Genomic DNA, 19,150 nt, shown 5'->3' on the forward strand with positions numbered 1-19,150 from the left:
ATTCTGAACTTATCACATGTATGATGAATGTGACTTACTGACTCTTAATATTTTATCATCATTTTGACATTTGAAACATGTAGCTCATATTACTCAGGTGAGCGATCCAGGGTCATCATGACCCTCTTGTTTTTTAAGATTAAATTCCCTTAGTTGTTACTATAAATAACCTATACTGTAACTTTTTAGCTCACCTGTCACGAAGTGAGCTATTGTGACTGCTTGATGTCCGTCGTCCGCCATGCGTCGTCCATCGTGCATCAACAATTTGTAAAAAAAACTTCTTCTTTAAAACCACTGGGCAGAATTACACCAAACTTCACAGGAATGATCCTTGGGTGGCCCCCTTTTAAAATTGTTCAAAGAATTGAATTACATGGAGAACTCTGGTTGCCATAGCAACCGAAAGGAAAAACTTTAAAAATCTTCTTCTCAAAAACCAGAAGCCTTAGAGCTTAGATATTTGGTGTGAAGCATTTATTAGCCTAGTGAACCTCTACCAAGTTTGTTCAAATCATGACCCCCCGCCCCAGGGGTCACTTGATTTTACATAGGAAAATCTTAAAAAATCTGCTTCTCAAAAAGCAGAAGCCTAGAGCTTAGATATTTGACATGTAACATTGCCTAGTGGACCTCTACTAAAGTTGTTCAAATCATGACCTCTGGGTCAAAATTGACCCCGCCCCAGGGGTCACTTGATTTTACATATGAAAATCTTCAAAAAATTTCTAAAAGTAAACCAGAAGGCCTAGAGCTTAGATATTTGACATGTAGCATTGCCTAGTGGACCTCTACTAAAGTTGTTCAAATCATGACCTCCGGGTCAAAATTGACCCCGCCCCAGGGGTCACTTGATTTTACATATGAAAATCTTTAAAAAATTTCTAAAAGTAAACCAGAAGGCCTAGAGCTTAGATATTTGACATGTAGCATTGCCTAGTGGACCTCTACTAAAGTTGTTCAAATCATGACCGCCGGTCAAAATTGACCCCGCCCCAGGGGTCACTTGATTTTACATATGAAAATCTTCAAAAAATTTCTAAAAGTAAACCAGAAGGCCTAGAGCTTAGATATTTGACATGTAGCATTGCCTAGTGGACCTCTACTAAAATTATTCAAATCATGACCTCCGGGTCAAAATTGAACCCGCCCCAGGGGTCACTTGATTTTACATATGAAAATCTTCAAAAAATTTCTAAAAGTAAACCAGAAGGCCTACAGCTTAGATATTTGACATGTAGCATTGCCTAGTGGACCTCTACTAAAGTTGTCCAAATCATGACCTCCGGTCAAAATTGACCCCACCCCAGGGGTCGCTTGATTTTACATATGAAAATCTTCAAAAATTTTCTAAAAATAAACCAGAAGGCCTAGATCTTAGATATTTGACATGTAGCATTGCCTAGTAGACTTCTATAAAATTTGTTCAGATCATGACCCCCAGGGTCAAATTGGCTCTGCCCCATGGTGTTACTTGATTGTACATAGAAAAATCTTCAAAATTTTCTAAAAAAAAAAACCAGAAGGCCAGAGATTAGATGTTTGACATGTATTATTGCCTAGTGGACCTCTATAAAATTTGTTCAAATCTTGACCCCCCAGGTCAGACTGACCCAGCCCCAGGGTTACTTGATTGTGCATAGGGAAATCTTCATAAATTTGCTAAAAATAAACCAGAAGGCCTAGATCTTAAAGCTTTAGCTAAGAAATTTGTTCAAGCAAGCAACTCTACTCAGGTGAGCGATATAGGGCCGTCATGGCCCTCTTGTTTATAATTGACCGTAGGAAAAAGCCAAGATCACTTTTCTGTGGTACAACATAGATGTTACTTTCAAATTTTAGGTGTATTCTTTAGGTATCTCTACTTGGTAAGGAGTTTTTTTGTGGACATAGAAAAATAAAAGAATTACAATAATTACTAAACAACCACAAAGTTAAGATTCCATTTGCAAACACAGCAGACTGCTGCTATTTGCTAATTTGCTGCGACGGTCGTATATTGTGACATTCTTGCAGTCTTGTTAATAATGATGTTACATACAAAACATTGTAAGAATGTGACGTTGACATTTACGTTACGTTAAAGCGCGCCAGTTCCCGACATGGATATTGTGACCAAGCTTACATATATGTAATTTTCTTTGAAAGTAGGGTACTGTATGTGTTCTGGTCACTTGGGTCATGGTCAAGTTCAGTGTTTCTGAAAATAGTGAAATGGTTTTCTCACAATATCTTCAGTTAGGAATGGGGTAAGCAGACCAAAATTTGTAAATAGGTAGCTTTTAGTCTAATGTATTTGACTGCATTTTGGTTAGCTTGGGATCAAGGTCATTGTTACTTAATATAGAAAAAATGGTTTTCAGATACCATTTCTCCTAATTTGGTTGTCTCTTAGATCCCCTAATACACTTGCTGCCAACAGCACTATCCCCTCACCTTCCTTCATTTTGTGTCCTGAAAAATGTTTGGAGGTCACTGATTTGTCTGGACGTAGTTGGGTTGTTCCGTTTGTCCATATTGTGTATCATGCATGTCTGAAAAAGTATTTGACTAGAGTCGTCAAACCTCAATGGATTGTTAATTAGCATGTGGAGTTGTGCACAATTTTGTTAGAGTTTTCACTCAGCCGGACCAGAGTAATGACTCAGATGACTTAATCAAATGCATAATGTGGCCTAAAAGTTTTGGCCACCCATATCTATAAAAGTATTTGACCTTGAATCAAGAAACATTATAGGGTTGTTACTCAGCATCTTGGTCTTTGTTTGTTTCCTCAGCCAAGCCAGAAATATTTTATACTTCTGGTTTGTCAAAAATATGCTTAAAGGGCCTTAAAATGTGTGTCCTTGATCGAAAAAAAGTATTTGATGTAGAATCATGAAACATTAGGGAATTGTTACATATATAGCATGTGAGTTGTGCACCTGGTGTTCTGTTTTGGAGTTCACTCTGCCAGACTGGCATTGTGGTTCTTGGCTTGGTACAAAATATGCATAGTATTATTGGCCTTAGAATTCGTTGCATATTTCTCAAAAAGTGTTTGACCTCAGGAGTCAAGAAACGTTACTTTATAGGAACTTGTTCAGGATGTGAAGGTTTGCACCTGGGTTCCTTTTTGGGATTTAACCTCACCTACTTCGAATTCCCCACTCCTTCATAAAGAAAGATTGTTTTCACTCTTTCATTTTCTTTTATCTTGTATTTTTGGTGGTGTTTTGTGGTATTCATACCCCCACCCAACCACACTGATAAAACGTACCCCCGCCCCAAGGTAATATGAAGGTTTACATTTTGTTTGTTTGTTTTGGGTTTAACGCCGTTTTTCAACAGTATTTCAGTCATGCAATGGCGGGCAGTTAACCTAACCAGTATTCCTGGATTCTGTACCAGTACAAACCTTTTCTCCGCAAGTAACTGCCAACTTCCCCACATGAATTATCAGAGGTGGAGGACGAATGATTTCAGACACAATGTCTTTTATCAAATCGTCACGGAGAACATATGCCCCGCCCGGGGATCGAACTCACGACCCCGCGATCCATAGACCAACACTCTCCCTACTGAGCTAAGCGGCCGGGCGTGAAGGTTTACATAGTCTTGCATTATCAACAAGTAACATATGACAATGCAGTGTCAGGAAGTGGGGGCACACATCAAGTTTTGATTTTTATGCCCCCAGCATGTACTGATACGGGAGGCATATAGTGATTGTCCTGTCCGTTCGTTCGTCCGTCCGTACGAGGTTAACCAAATGGGACCATTTCGTCTGGCATCAATACCCCTTACTAGAATGACTTGATACTAATGCTTATGTAACATGTGACCATTCCTCATCTTCACACATCACCTGACCTCAGTTTGACCTTGACCGCATTTTGGACTTAGGTTGCTTTATATGGGCCATCTCTTGGGTAACCAAATGGGACTGTTTCGTCCAGCATCAATACCCCTTACTAGAATGACTTGATACTAATGCGGATGTAACCAGTGACCATTCTTCATCTTCACACATCACCTTACCTCAGTCTGACCTTGACCTTGACCTCATTTTGGACTTAGGTTGCTTTATATTGGCCATCTCTTGGTTAACCAAATGAGACCGTTTCTTCTAGCATCAATACCCCTTACTAGAATGACTTGATACTAATGCAGAATTAACCTGTGACCATTCCTCATCTTCACACATCACCTGACCTCAGTTTGACCTTGACCTCATTTTTTGACTTAGGTTGCTTTATATGGGTCTCTTGGTTAACCAAATGGGACCCTTTTGTCTAGCATCAATACCCCTTTCTAGAATGACACGATATACTTATGCAGATGTAACCTGTGAAGGATGCCACCAGGGGCATCAAGCATTTATTGAACGCAGCTTCTTGTTTAAAACTTTTTTACAGTTACTGATACCATATTTCTTAAATGGTTTAGTATACCCTGCGCCCCCCTCCCCGCCCCCCCATCATAATCCAACACACACAAACACAAAAGATGAATGTTAAAACTTTAAAATTTCACTATTTTGCCTACCCCAGCAAATTTTATTGATTGAAGAAACAAGAAATCTAACATGTGTCATCCTCATTTGTGCATAAATTACTATTTTCTCGGTATAAATTCACCACATTTAGAAGGTAAATTTTGTCTTGACGTGGATTTGAGAGGTAAGACTTTCATTTGCAATTGAGATTAACTTTTCAGTTAATGTCTTTATTCTGAAAATATGTAAGGACAGAATATTGTTAAAATTTAAAAGTTTGTTATTGACGTATTGAAACTATATTGGACTTTAGGAACTTCTGAAAGGTAAGAGTGTTTTTATTAGTGATTTATTTAAGTTGTTGTTGTTGTTTATTTATTTATTTTATTTTTTTTTTTTTTTTGCTCTTCTTGTTTTACGTTTTAAGAAAATATTACAAATCCGGTCACAAGTTTCCATTTAAGGGGTTGATTTATTTTTATTGTGATATGTTTACTATCTTGATGTAGTTTTTCTGATATATGAAAATTTATTTCAAATGCATTAAATAATGTGAGTAATAGGCAAAACTATAATATTGAAGCTTGCAATTTAGTTGCTTTTGTATTATGTAGTAAGTGTAACCTATTAAAATTTTTACAAAAGCTAGATAAGAAAGTCAAGGGAATTTAAAGTAAAACATTTCTTTAGAACCAGTGTTTTATAATTAAGTTAGTTCTGCACGTTTGAAAAACCGGCAGTGATGGCGTAACGTTATTTATCCAGAAAACGTAGAATAAAGCCTGGATTCAGCGTATGGAAATGAAAATCAATTTATGAATTAATCGAAGCCTGTGAGTGGATTGGTTACGATGGCACTGTTGCTATATTTCTAAAGTCAAAATATGATATTAAAAGATATGGCGCGTTAAAAGTTCCAAAATAATATGTCTTAAAATTAGCGTGAAATGTCTGGTTCACTTTAATCATGGTCAAATACCTCAAAAGTAAGCATACCGACCTATACATTTTATTTCACCAAATTATAGTCCATATGTTGATTAACAACCGTGTGAAGTTTCATCAAAATCTACATTGTTGAAAAAATTCTATTCTGAAAATGTTATGAAAGTTATGATTTTTCCATAGACTCCCATTATGAAATATTGCATGAGGTCCAAATTTTTCAAATCAGTCCAGCAAAAATTCAAGCATACAACCCTACCTTTTTTATTTGCTGAATTTTCTAGGCATATTCTGAAGTTTTGAAAAATCAGAATTTAATCTATTCTACATTGTTGAAAAAATTTCTATCCAAACATGCAGAACTACCTTAAAAGGTAAAATTAACAACACATATGATGGAATAAATCAAATAGTTCACATAAAGGAATATATTCATTCTATTACAATGTATCAAAATTATAATCCTAAATTGAATAAAATTTACAGATGCTTCTTAACAGTCTGAAATTTAATACAGTCATTCATAAGAAAAATGTTACGTTTACTTGATTGAAAATAAATACTGTTTAAACTAAGACAAAGATTAAAAGTTTCCAATAAAAAGAAAATAATGCTCATTCCACCAAAGATCTGGAACAGGCTGTAATGTAAAATGAAAATATGAGCCATGCCATGAGAAAACCAACATAGTGGGTAAGCGACCAGCATGGATCCAGGATCCATGCTGTTCGCTAACAGTTCCTCCAATTCCAATGTGGTTAAAAGCAAACAGCATGGATCCTGACCAGACTGTGTGGATGGGCAGGCTGGTCTGGATCCATGCTGGTCGCAAACCCACTATGTTTGTTTTCTCATGGCACGGCTCATATATTTAATTAATAATGAATAGAATAAATTATAAATGCAGTGAGAATTTTGCAAGATGTACAAAGAAGATTTAAAACGCGTATTCTGGAAGTATAGTGATACAGGTGATTTCGTTAACTAATGTGCAAGTATTTAAATGCCACTGAGGGCACATTCTGTCCAAAGTTTTGTTGAATAATGAGATATAAAAAAATCGTTAATTTATAAAATGTAATCTTATTTGATATACACTTTAACCCCGTTATAACGCTATTCAGTATACAGCAGTATAATGCTACTTTAACCCCGTTATAACGCTATTCAGTATACAGCAGTATAATGCTACTTTAACCCCGTTATAACGCTATTCAGTATACAGCAGTATAATGCTACTTTAACCCCGTTATAACGCTATTCAGTATACAGCAGTATAATGCTGTACGCTCTTGACTTCTGAATAATCGGCGCTCCAAACACTTTTGACTAAAATCAGTAATCTTCTGCTAGTTAAATACTTGTTTGCATAATGTCTTTTCAAAACTTTGAATACAAGTAAGCCTGTGACAGTAATGCAATCAGAACCATGTCAAAATAAGATTGTTGTCATAACAAGTCAGTCTGTCTTATCAAACAATTAAAATTTGCACCACTGAATCTAAAAGCATGCCCATTTTTGTAATAAAATGCAGCTGTTTTTCATAATCATGCCATACATTACATCGAACTAACGATTGATGTACTGAAAGCCAAATTGGGATTGTTCTTACTCTTTGTTATTGTAGATCTTGTTTATTTAACCCTTAACCATGCTAAATGTCTGTAATGAATTTCTCAGTCTTTCAGTTAAAAGTGGTGCTTACCAAAAAGATACTGACTGAATGGCGAACAGTGCAGATCTTGATCAGAGTACACAGATGTACAGGCTGATCATGATCTGCACTGGTTGCAAAGACAGAATAAATTGTGTCCAGCATGATAAAGGATGAAACAACCCTTTTGTGTTAATTCTTTTATTCATTTCTTTCATTGCTATTTAATTTTACTGAGGTGGAAACAGCACTCTTCATTCCATAGAGGGGACTATTGATTTATCTTTATGCAGTACTGGACACTATTTTGACTTATAGTCCAAATAACCAAATAATATTTTCACTAAACTTTCTCCTATTTTCACTAAAGTTTACTGATTTTTTCGCGAAAATATTGTTTTTTCACGAAAGTTTATAAAATTTTCATGATAATCGTATGCAGAAATATGCCACCATACAAATGGGAGCATGCAGTTAGCCTCTGTAAGGGGTTGCTAGGGCTAACAGTAACATAAGTTTTAGTGACTACTTGTCATGGACTTCTCAGTGGATCTTCATCAAACCTGGTCTGAGGCATCAATATATGTGCATTTCATAAATTTGTCAGCTTGGGGTGCCACTTCTCACCACAAACCCATTCAGCTGGGATTACCAGTTCATCAACTTTGCTTGTTATATGCCTGTAGTATATTCTGAGCACAGAACTAAAATTGCAAAACCACCAACGAAATATTTTGTTTCAAAATCAAGCAGTCAGACAACAAATAATAAAAAGATATTTCAGATATATATCATATATTAATTTCTTTTATTAGGCCTAAAAAAATTCTTTGTTTCCGGTAACATGTTCAAAAACATTAGGGTAGGTAGGTGGGAACATTTTTTTTTTTTTTTTTTTTTTTTTTTATTAAGGGAGACTTTTCGGAAATTATTTTTGTGTCAAAAAATGAATACAAATGGGGGGTGGGGGTATGCCTTTAGACCATCAGTAAGTTGATTTCTAACATCACTATGTTTAAAGCATGAAAAGTGCAGTTTTGCAACTTTTTGTCAAAAAGTTGAAAAAATTATTCTCCAAGGCCATAAAAACATTTAGGGTGGGGCCAAAAATTTAGGGTAGGTCGGGATACCAGAAACAGACAATTTTTTTTACGCCTATAAAGTAGAGAAATAATTTTACAAAAATAAATGAATCCAGTTCAAATATATATCTAGAAATGCAATAAATCTGCCACATTATCTTAAGCTGCTTTCCAAAGTCTAATGAAATTTCGTTATAGAAAAAAATAATTTCAATTTTACGTTCTAAAAATAGGTTTCGGTACTCCGAGAAAAATGAACGATTACAAAGTAATGAAATGGAATTAAAATAAAATAATTGCTGTCAGCATAGTCTGAAACCATAAAGAAAAATAATAGACAACTGATGAAATTGCTTGCGATTTCATGGAAAGCAGCTTTAATGATGCCATGGAAACAAAACAGCTACCTTTTTGATAAAATATTAAACTGTTCATAAATTTCTAATTTTTAAGCCAATGTTGAAAATTCTCTCACTTCTTTTAATAATTTCAGAAATCCTAGCGCATGAAATAATATGCAATAACAATATTGCCTTTCCCTTTCAATCTCACAAACACATCAATACAGAAAGGTACCTGTTCAGCTCATGTTTATGCTTCAATATACATTTAAGCGGAAAAATGCTATAATGTTATATTGCTTTCTGTTTTCAGCAGTACACAAGTCATTTTACAGATATCTTACAGTCAGATTGGTTGTTCACTTAATATTCGGACATGAAACTGACAATATCTTTCGCTGTAAGATGTGTTTTACGTATAATTTGATAAATGAATGAAGGTTATCAATAAAAATTATTAATTGGTCATTGATTTATCAAAATTTAAGTCTTTTAGAGTTTATTGATAATGTTACAACACTTTTCTTAATACTTACACTGATTTACATTCATATAGCATTTAGTCATTAGGAAGTCTGAACTAGCCTGAATAAAGAGTCTATTAACAAATATTTGAATACCATGCATGAAGAAAAGTATGTATCATGGAAGCATACAGCTACTAATGCAATTTATCCCATTGAGGGTGGGGAGTGGGGGTGGATACCAATTCACTGAAGTTGCTTGTTCCATTTACTTTTTATATTTTTATATATATTTCAGGTTTTATGCTTAGCATATACAATATCAACTTTCAAAGGTCCTGACGTTGCAGATGCCAAGCCTCTTGTGCCTAAGTCACAACGTTCATCCACTGACATGAAGCGATCAGAAGGTTCATCAGAAAGTTCATCAGAAGATAGCAGTGGTAAGCTGATATTTCTAAAAGTATAAAGCCCGTCCGCTTAGCTCAGTAGGTAAAGCGTTGGTCTACAGATGGCGGAGTTGTGAGTTCAGTCTTCGGGCATGGTGTAATTGTTCTCTGTGACTATTTGATAAATGACATTGTGTTCGAAATCATTAGTCTTGCACCTCTGATTCATGTGGGGAAGTTGGCAGTTACCTGGAGAGAACAGGTTTTTACTGGTACAAAATCCAGGAACACTGGTTATGCACCTGTCAATATTTTGCCCGCCCGGGGGAGCGGCGGGCATACACGGGACTTTAGACAGAAGACCATTCCCGACAGGCGGGAATTTGACAAACATTTGATGTACCAACCAGGCTCTAGGGTGGGATTTAGACAAAAAAGGTTGTCTCAAGGGTGGGGATTAAGACAACAAAATTTTTGAAATGTCAAATTCCCCTTGGTCCGCCCCCACCCCTCCGGACGGGCAAAATATTGACAGGTGCATTAGGTTAACTGCCCGCCGTCGCATGACTGAAATAATGTTGAAAAACAGTGTTAAACACCCGAAAAAAACACTAAAAGTTTAAAAATAATGCTAGAAATATGAAGTGTGTTGACTGTATTAGAAAGAATCAGTGAATTTCAGGATAGTTTAGCATAATGAGATCAGAAGTGTATGTCGCAGAGGCTGTCTACATTCTTAAACAAGACTATTGAATAGAATTCAAATGATTAGCAGTGTGAGGGTTTAGGTTAGCAAGTGGTTATATTCTGAATGTGAAATAGTTAAGATTGTTATCAAGGTTTGTATTCCTGAGAAGGGCATTGAATTAAGGTTTAAAGCTTGAGGTTTAATCCGTCGTCCGTCCGTCATCTGTCCACAATTTCTCGTGAACAAGATAGAGACCACATTTTGCAAGCAATTTTGATCAAACTTGTACAAAACTTGTATTGGCATGATATCTCAGTTCCTTTCAAAAACTGGCCAGATCCCATCATGGGCTCTAGAGTTATTGCCCCTTAAAGGGCCAGAATTTACTATTTTTGTGCGTCAACAATTTCTTGTCTGCATGATAGTGGTTTCAGTTATGATTTTATTTTAACCAAACTTCCACACAACTTGTATCACCATAAGATCTTGGTTCCTTTCTTGAACTGGCCAGATTCCAGTACGGGTTCCAGAGTTATGGCCCCTGAAAGGGCCAAAATTAGCTTTTTTGACCTTGTCTGCACAATAGCAGCTTCATTTATGATTTGATTTTAACCAAACTTGCACACAACTTGTATCACCACAAGATCTTGGTTTCTTTCTTCAACTGGCCAGATTCCTTTATAGGTTCCAGAGTTATGGCTCCTGATAGGACAAGAATTAGCTATTTTGACCTTGTCTGCACAATAGCAGCTTCATTTATGATTTGAATTTAATCAAACTTGCACAAAAACTTGTGTCACCATAAGGTCTTGGTTCCTTTCTTAACCAGATTCCATTATGGGTTCCAGAGTTATGGCCCCTGAAAGGGCCAGAATTAGCTGTTTTGACCTTGTCTGCACAATAGCAGCTTCATTTATGATTTGATTTTAACCAAACTTGCACACAACTTGTATCACCATAAGATCTCGACTCCTTTTTATTCGCCCAAAGGGACATATGTTATCGCCTCGGTGTCCGTCTGTCTGTATGTCTGTTGGTTAGCAATTTCCCTTCTGCTCTGTAACTTTTGAACCCCTTGAAGGATTTCAAAGAAACCTGACACAAATGTTCACTTATTGAAACAATGTGCAGAGCGCATGTTTCGGATGGCTCACTTCAAGGTCAAGGTCACACTTAGGGGTCAAAGGTCATATGACTTTGTTTTGTGTGTATAATTGCTCTGCATTTCGTCGATTGCAATGCTCTTGTTTTTATTTGGCAGATCCTTTTGTTCACTCACAATAATTTTTTTTAATTACTTCCCTTTTATGTTACTATAAATAGCTTATTTAAGAAACTTTTTTATTATTGGCCGTAGGGAAAAACCGAGACCACTTTTCTGTGGTACAACATGGATGGTACCTCCAATATTAGGTGTATTTTGACACATCTGTACCTTGTAAGAATTCTTTTTAATTTTGGTTAAATTCTTCCCTTTGTTGGTCCTGTCCTTTGGACTTAGATTATTTTCTGAGGACTTAGATTTATTTATAATTTCTTCCCTTTGTTGTTCCTGTCCTTTGGGCTTCATCAGTCAAAATTTTGCTCCTAACCTCCTCTGATGTAATCCTTCAGGCATGAAACTACTGGCCTGATTTGAAAATAATTTTATTTGAAGTAACTTTAAGACAATTTCAACTATATTTTCTCATAATTCTTTTGATTGATCTTGATCATGATTTTTTGACCTTCTTGCCCTTAAGTGCAATGATAACAGGTGAGCGATATAGGGCCATTTTGGCCCTCATGTTCAAGAATAGGAAGTGAAATAACCCTTATCTTGCTGGACTGAGGATTGGTTCTGCCTTTGCGACCAGTTGAGATCATGATCAGCTTGCACATCCGTGAAGTTTGATCATTATCTGCCACTGTTTGCTATTCAGCCAGTATCTTTTTGCAAAACACCATATTTAGCAGTCAATGTTATGTCCAAATTGGAAAATTGACAACTTCATTATAGAAATTTAGCACAGCGCATGTGTGTTGTTACTGTGTGCTTATATTCTGAAAAAGGATACAGTCAAAAGGTTTCTTATAGATCTATAGTGAAGTGAATTTTTGTCAAATATTCTGAAAATGGTAGTTTTTTTCTGCCTCCAGATGCATTGCTATTGAACTGTCCTTTTAGTCTTGTCTTTCTGTCCATTTGCATCAACAATATTTCCCATAATAATGACCCTATTTAGTTCATACTCACACTCGGCATACCTTGGGTAAGTCCTAAAACTGGCCTATCTATAGATGACTTTTATATGATTTTCAGGTTTGAAACTTAAAACATCACAAAAAATCTTAGGTCATACACCCCTTGGCATGATATTGCAGTTTGAAAACACAGCTTCTTGTTTTTATGCCCCCGAAGGGAGGCATATAGTTTTTGAACCGTCTGTCTGTCCGCAGTTTTCGTGTCCGGTCCATATCTTTGTCATCCATGGATGGATTTTCAAATAACTTGGCATGAATGTGTACCACAGTAAGACAACGTGTCACGCGCAAGACCCAGGTCCATAGCTCAAAGGTCAAGGTCACACTTAGACGTTAAAGGTCATTTTTCATGAAAGTGCATTGATGGGCGTGTCCGGTCCATATCTTTGTCATCCATGGATGGATTTTCAAGTAACTACGCATAAATGTGTGGCACAGTAAGACGACGTGTCGCGCACAAGATCCAGGTCTGTAGCTCAAAGGTCAAGGTCACACTTAGACGTTAAAGGTCATATTTCATGATAGTGCATTGATGGGCGTGTCCGGTCCATATCTTTGTCATTCATGCATGGATTTTAAAATTATTGGGCATGAATGTGTACCACTGTAAGACGACGTGTCGCGCGCAAGACCCAGGTACGTAGCTCAAAAGTCAAGGTCACACTTAGACGTTAAAGGTCATATTTCATGATAGTGCAATGATGGGCATGTCCGGTCCATATCTTTGTCATTCATGCATGGATTTTAAAATAACTACGCATGAATGTGTGGCACAGTAAGACGACGTGTCGCGTGCAAGACCCAGGTCCGTAGGTCAAAGGTCCTAAACTCAAACATCGGCCATAACTATTCATTCAAAGTGCCATCGGGGGCATGTTTCATCCTATGGAGACAGCTCTTGTTTTTTCTGCCTTCATGCACATAGTTATGAAACGGTACTTTTTATACACCTGTCTTTTAAAGAGTGGGGCATATTATGTGAGCACCTGTGGTGGTGGGCTGGTGATCGGCATCCAAAGCATGTCTGCTCTTTAAATCTAAATGTTTTCATCTGATCTTCACCAAACTTACTGACAACGTTTGTGGGCATAATATCTTGGCCAGATTTGATAACCAGCCAATCGTCTTAGGAACACTTGGATTATAGCTCTTGAATTACTTGAAAAACTACGAATTTATCGTAATCCATTCTCTAAGTCGGACACTTTTCATTCAGTCTTCACCAAACTTGCTGACAATGTTTGTAGGCATAATATCTATGCCATGGTTGATAACCAGCCATATTGCTTATGGCAGTCTTGAATTTTGGCCCTTGAATTACTCAAAAAAACTGCAAATTTAGCCTTTTCCGCTGGCCAAGTTGAACAGTTTTCATCTGATCTTCAGACCTAAACAATTGTGTCATATTTTGCACAGACTACTGCAGCATTCTTGGGCATGCACTGGGGGAATTTATCAGTAATAGTGACAGCCCTTGTTATTACTAGATTAGTAAGAAGGGAAAGAACCGTAACTCTTTTGCTTTATCTGAATTACGACCCTTTTTGATATAAAAAAAAAACTAAGTCAAACAGTTTTCTTCCGATGGGTGTATTTTGTAACAGTCTGACAGTTGTTTTTTATCATTTAGGTTTTGACAGGTGTAGTACAGACCCGTGCATGAATATGGGCACTTGTTTTGATGGGACAGACAATTATAGATGTATCTGTACTGATGGCTTTAAAGGCCAAAATTGTGAAGGTATTTGTACTTTTATGTAACATTTAATTTACTGACTGGGTATGGGTATTTGACAGTGATTTTATTATAATGATTGTGTCTTATAGTTTTTACAAAAATGAAAAGATCCGCTATAAGTTTACACCTAACATGGTATTTAGTTTCTTACCACACTTAAATAATTTACTGTTAGTATTTCTACAATGAAATAGAAAAAATATAGAAGTACTGACTAATTTATTAACATCCCTAAATCATACTCCAGACTGAATCCGTCATTATTATATTTCTCTAATGTAGAATTCGACAGTTGTAGCACAGACTCTAGCCTGGCTCCCTGGCTGCATGGGTTTTTTTATATATAAATACTGCAAGCAAAATAAGAAAATCTTTAGCCTCTAAAATAGCACATTTTATCTGATGGCTGAACCATACATGTTCGGAGCCAGGGGCAATAAAAAAAGTCAATGTAGAAACAGCCTGCTGGAGTTACTTCCCTCTTAATGAATAAACATATATATGTAAATAAGAACAAACATATATGGGGACGGGAGCCAGTCTACACAGACCCGTGCCAGAATAACGGCACTTGTATTGATGGGGCAGACAATTACACATGTATCTGTACAGTTAGCTTTAAAGGCCCAAGTTGTGAAAGTATTTGTACTTTTATATAACATTTAGTTTACTGACTCGGTAATTGGGTGCTTGATTTGATTGTAACGATTTTGTCTAATTATATCTTTACAAGAACGAACAAATTTTCTTACAACTTCATTTCTAACATGATTTTTGTTTCTTTCTACACTTAAATAATTTACTGAAAATGTGTCTTAGATGAAATAAAAAAGATATAGAAATACTGACTAATTTATTGACCTCCCTAAATCCTATAATAATAATTGCAGAGAGAGTCAGTCATTATTATATTTCTCTATTGTAGAATTCGACAGTTGTAGCACAGACCCGTGCCAGAATAACGGCACTTGTATTGATGGGGCAGACAATTACACATGTATCTGTGCTGATGGCTTTAAAGGCCCAAGTTGTGAAGGTATTTGTACTTTTATGTAACATTTAGTTTACTGACTTGGGTGTGGGTACTTGATTTTATTGTAATGATTGTATAGGTGCTAAAGGAATCAGGGTGTCCAATCCCATCCTGTCCCTTCTAAAAAACCAGTACACACAGTCATACAGTATATTTGTAGGATCATAAGACAAGTTCACATACCAGGTCCCATAACTCTGACTTTTGATTTGACAAAATTATCTGTCCTTTTTAGTTCCAAATATTAAATTCACATTCATTCCTTAGTTTAGCAACCACTGAAGGATCGATAATGGACCTCAGTTTTGCAGCCACTGAATGATAGATAATAGGACTCAGTTTTGCATCCACCAAGGGAAAATAATTGACCTCAGTTTGAAGAATAGGTAATAGCTCTTACTTATTACCAAATGGAAGATATATGGCCTCAATTTGTGTGACCTTTCCAAAATGTATTACTTTGAAGATTTAGTGAATAAAATTTCAGAGGGTTGAACACTTAAAAACAAATAGATTAAGTGCATAATTTTCTTTTAAAATAAGACTCGAATCGTTTTGACTAGCAGCAAGGGATATTATTCCTGTAATTAGTAAATCTCAAAGCATATTTATAATTGTTTTGTTTTCTTTCCTTATTTACAGATTCAGAACCATGTCAGCCGGGATTGGTCTTCATATTGGACAGTTGTTATTACTTTAGCCAAACAGATGCAACTTGGTACGATGCTCGTGTAGGTTAACATTTAAATATATATATATATATATTGTTATCATTTGACGAATTCCATAACAATTTTAAATACAACTTCCTATGGAATAATGCACTAAATGAATATTACCTAGTCTCATATTAGCTCAAAAGTTGTTTCACCACAATTGCAAAAGTTCTTTAAATAGTCTACATATCTAACCTAGTTGGCAATCCAGTGGTCCTTTTATTTGTCCAGATATATAACCTGGTTGACAAACCAATGGTCTGCAGAATGTATGATACTTTCTGGTCTGTTAATTGACTAATCAGTCGACTGTTGGACTGTTTCCTATATGGCTATATTGTAAATTTCAAAAATCTTCTTCAAAACCACTTTTTACACTAAACTTCAAAGAAGTGATCCTAAGGGTGCCCTCCTGTCAAAGTTGCCCAAAAATTTGAAATCCATGCAGAACTCTGTTTACCGTGGCAACCAAAAGGAAACACTGTAAAAATCTTCTTGTCCAAAACCACAGTTGCCGGGGCTTTGATTTTTGGTTTGTGGCATCATCTAATGGTCCTCTACCAAGTTAGGTCAAATTATTCACCTAGGGTTAAATATGGCCCTGTCCTGGGGGTCATATGGTTTAAATAGACTTATATAGGACAAACTTGAAAATCTTTTTGTCCAAAACCACAGGGCTTAGGGCTTTGATAATTTGTATGTAACATGGTAAATATAGACATAATGGTAAAATTTTGAAAATATTCTTGTCCAAAAACCACAGGGCCTTGGTCAATAATGTTTGGCATGTAGCATCATCTGTTGGTCCTTTACATTGTTCAGTTTATCCCCATAGGGTTAAATATTGCCCGCCCAGGCCTGGGTCAAAATATATTTATGTAGACTTGATCAGAAAAAACAACTTAAAAAATCTTTTTGTCTGAAACCACAAGACCTAGGCATTTGATGTATTGTAAAAAGCATTGCCTTATGGTCCTCTGCCAAGAGTGTTCAATTTATTACCCTGGGCTGAAAAAAGGCCCTAACCTGTGGTCCATAGTTTTTAGCTCACCTGAGCATGGAGTGCTCAAAAGTGAGCTTTTGTGGTGGCCCTGTGTCCGTCGTCTGTCGTCCTCAACAATTTTACTGTAACACTCTAGAGGTCACAATTTTGGCTCGATCTTAATGATACTTGGTCAGAATGTTACTCTCAGTAAAATCTTGGACAAGTTCAATATTGGGTCATCTAGGGTCAAAAACAAGGTCAACAGGTAAAATCAAGGAAAAGCTTGTTAACACTCTAGAGGCCATTTATGACTGTATCTTCATGAAAATTAGAATGTTTGTCTTGACAATTTTTAGGTCAAGTCTGAATCTTGGTCAGGTGGGGTCAAAATCTAGGTCACCAGGTCAAATCAAAGGAAAAGCTTGTTAACAATCTAGAGGTTACATTCGTGGCTGTATCTTCATGAAACTTGATCAGAATGTTAATCTTGATGATTTGTAGTCAAAATTTAATTCTAGGTCAGGTGGCGTTAGAAAGTAGGTCATCAGGTCCAATTTAAGGTAAAGCTTGTTAACACTCTAGATGCAACATTGAACTTATACTAATGAAACTTGGACCGAATATTAATCTTGATGATCTTTATGTCAAATTTTAATATGGATCAGGTGATGTCAAAAACTAGGTCAGCCGGTCAAATCAAATGTAAAACTTGGTCAGAATGTTTGTCTTGATGATCTTTAGGTCAAGTTCAAATATGGGTCAAGTGGAGTCAGAAACTAGGTCACCAGATCAAATTTAAGGTAAAGCTCGTAAACACTCTAGAGGCCACATTTATGAACATACCTAATGAAACTTGGTCCGAATATTAATCTTGATGATCTTTAGGTCAAGTTTAAAACTAGGCTAGGTGGCATAAAAACCTAGGTCAGCAGGTCAGATCAAATGTAAAGCTTAGTCAGAATGTTAGTCTTGACAACTTTAGGTCAAGTTCAAATCTAGAACAAGTGGAGTCAGAAACTAGGTCACCTGGTCAAATCAAAGGTAAAGCTCGTTAACACTCTAGAGGCCACATTTATGACTATATCTTCATGAAATTTGGTTGGAGTGTTAATTTTGATGATCTTTAGCAAGTTCAAATCCGGCTCAGATGGGTTTTAAATCTAGATCACCAGGTCAGTTGAAAGGAAAAACTTGTTAACACTTAGAGGTCAGATTCATGAGCATATCTGAATGAAACTTGGCCAGACCTTTCTTATGTTGCTGGAGCATCGGTGTCTGTGACATATTTTTAGTTATTATTTCATAAGAGATAGCTTGAGTCAAGGTCATTGTAATTAAATATAGAAAATTGGATTTTAATCATTAATTTTGAACGAGTAATTTTCAAAAAGATGAAATTCAGTTGTATTATGTCGTTTTTTTTTCTTCAAATTTTCCCATGTAATAAAATTTATAATATGATGTGGAACATTTATTTTTGCACAGGAGGCTTGCATAGGCTTAGGTGGATATCTTGTAGCGATGGAGACTGATGACGAATACTTAAGTTTGACTAAGTATGGTAAGGGACACATTTTAATTTTATTATTTTGCTCCCTGCAGGGGAAGCATATAGTTGCCGCTTCGTCCATATGTCTGCCCAGCATTTTTTTTCCAGAATATCCCTCAACAAGCACAGGTTGGAATTTAGCAAAACTTAATATGAAGTGTAATTATTAAGAGGAGATAAGTATATTTTCCTTGTTTTCAGGTGGGATAATTTTTCACACAGTAGTGTCCTATTGTAAAATTCTTGTCCAGCGTATTTCTCAGAAACCACTTGTTGTGGAAATTTAGCCATACTTCTAGGAATCTTTGCTACCAAGAAGAGATGCACATCCTGTCGGATTACTTATAATAGGAGGGGCTATTCTACTCGCCCCAGCGTTAGCTTTGCTGTGACCTTTCTTGGTTAAAATTTTTCGGCAACTTTTGTTTTTGTGTCATATCTTTGTTACTATTGCTAATATCTTACTGTAACTTCACACAAACATCAATGTCAAGTATTCAGACAAATTATGTGTAGGGCTGAGCCCATTTTACCCAAGGTCAATGTCACCAAGGTGTTATACTTAGGTAATTTTTAAAGTTAAAGTTTTTCGGCAACCTTTGTTTTTTTGTCATAGCTTTGTTATTATTGCTTATATCTTACTTTAAGTTCACAAAAACATTGTTCAGCATACAAACAAAGTATGTACAGGTGCTGGGCCCATTATACCCAAGGTAAAGGTCACAAAGTTGTTATACTTTTTTTTTTATGTTAATTTTTTTTGAAAGATTCATTTATAGACAAATCTTTGGTACTTTAAAAGATAATGACTTGAAATTCGAAAAAAAATATTTCTTTATAATCA

At 36.0% G+C, this 19,150-nt stretch overlaps 1 protein-coding gene across 1 annotated transcript; it reads left to right on the forward strand.

Annotated features, from left to right (window-relative positions):
- The first annotated feature begins 8,811 nt into the window (after positions 1 to 8,811).
- LOC123550826 (versican core protein-like) lies at positions 8,812 to 18,476 on the forward strand. Its single transcript, XM_053524058.1, has 6 exons — positions 8,812 to 8,900; positions 9,263 to 9,407; positions 13,916 to 14,026; positions 14,949 to 15,059; positions 15,699 to 15,787; positions 18,243 to 18,476. The coding sequence occupies exons 1-6, from the start codon at positions 8,877 to 8,879 to the stop codon at positions 18,474 to 18,476; spliced, it is 714 nt and encodes a 237-aa protein (XP_053380033.1). The 5' UTR covers positions 8,812 to 8,876.
- Positions 18,477 to 19,150: the final 674 nt, after the last annotated feature.

The sequence above is a fragment of the Mercenaria mercenaria genome, chromosome 15 (genome assembly GCF_021730395.1).
Source record: "Mercenaria mercenaria strain notata chromosome 15, MADL_Memer_1, whole genome shotgun sequence".
Taxonomy (NCBI): domain Eukaryota; kingdom Metazoa; phylum Mollusca; class Bivalvia; order Venerida; family Veneridae; genus Mercenaria; species Mercenaria mercenaria.

Bases quoted from the DNA above. Each gene is read 5' to 3' on its own strand.
- LOC123550826 (XM_053524058.1), top strand. From the start codon at position 8,877: ATGAAACTGACAATATCTTTCGCT. The intron at 9,408-13,915 runs GTAAGCTGATAT...TTTATCATTTAG, and splicing joins TTCATCAGAAGATAGCAGTG to GTTTTGACAGGTGTAGTACA. The intron at 15,060-15,698 runs GTATTTGTACTT...CCTTATTTACAG, and splicing joins TAAAGGCCCAAGTTGTGAAG to ATTCAGAACCATGTCAGCCG.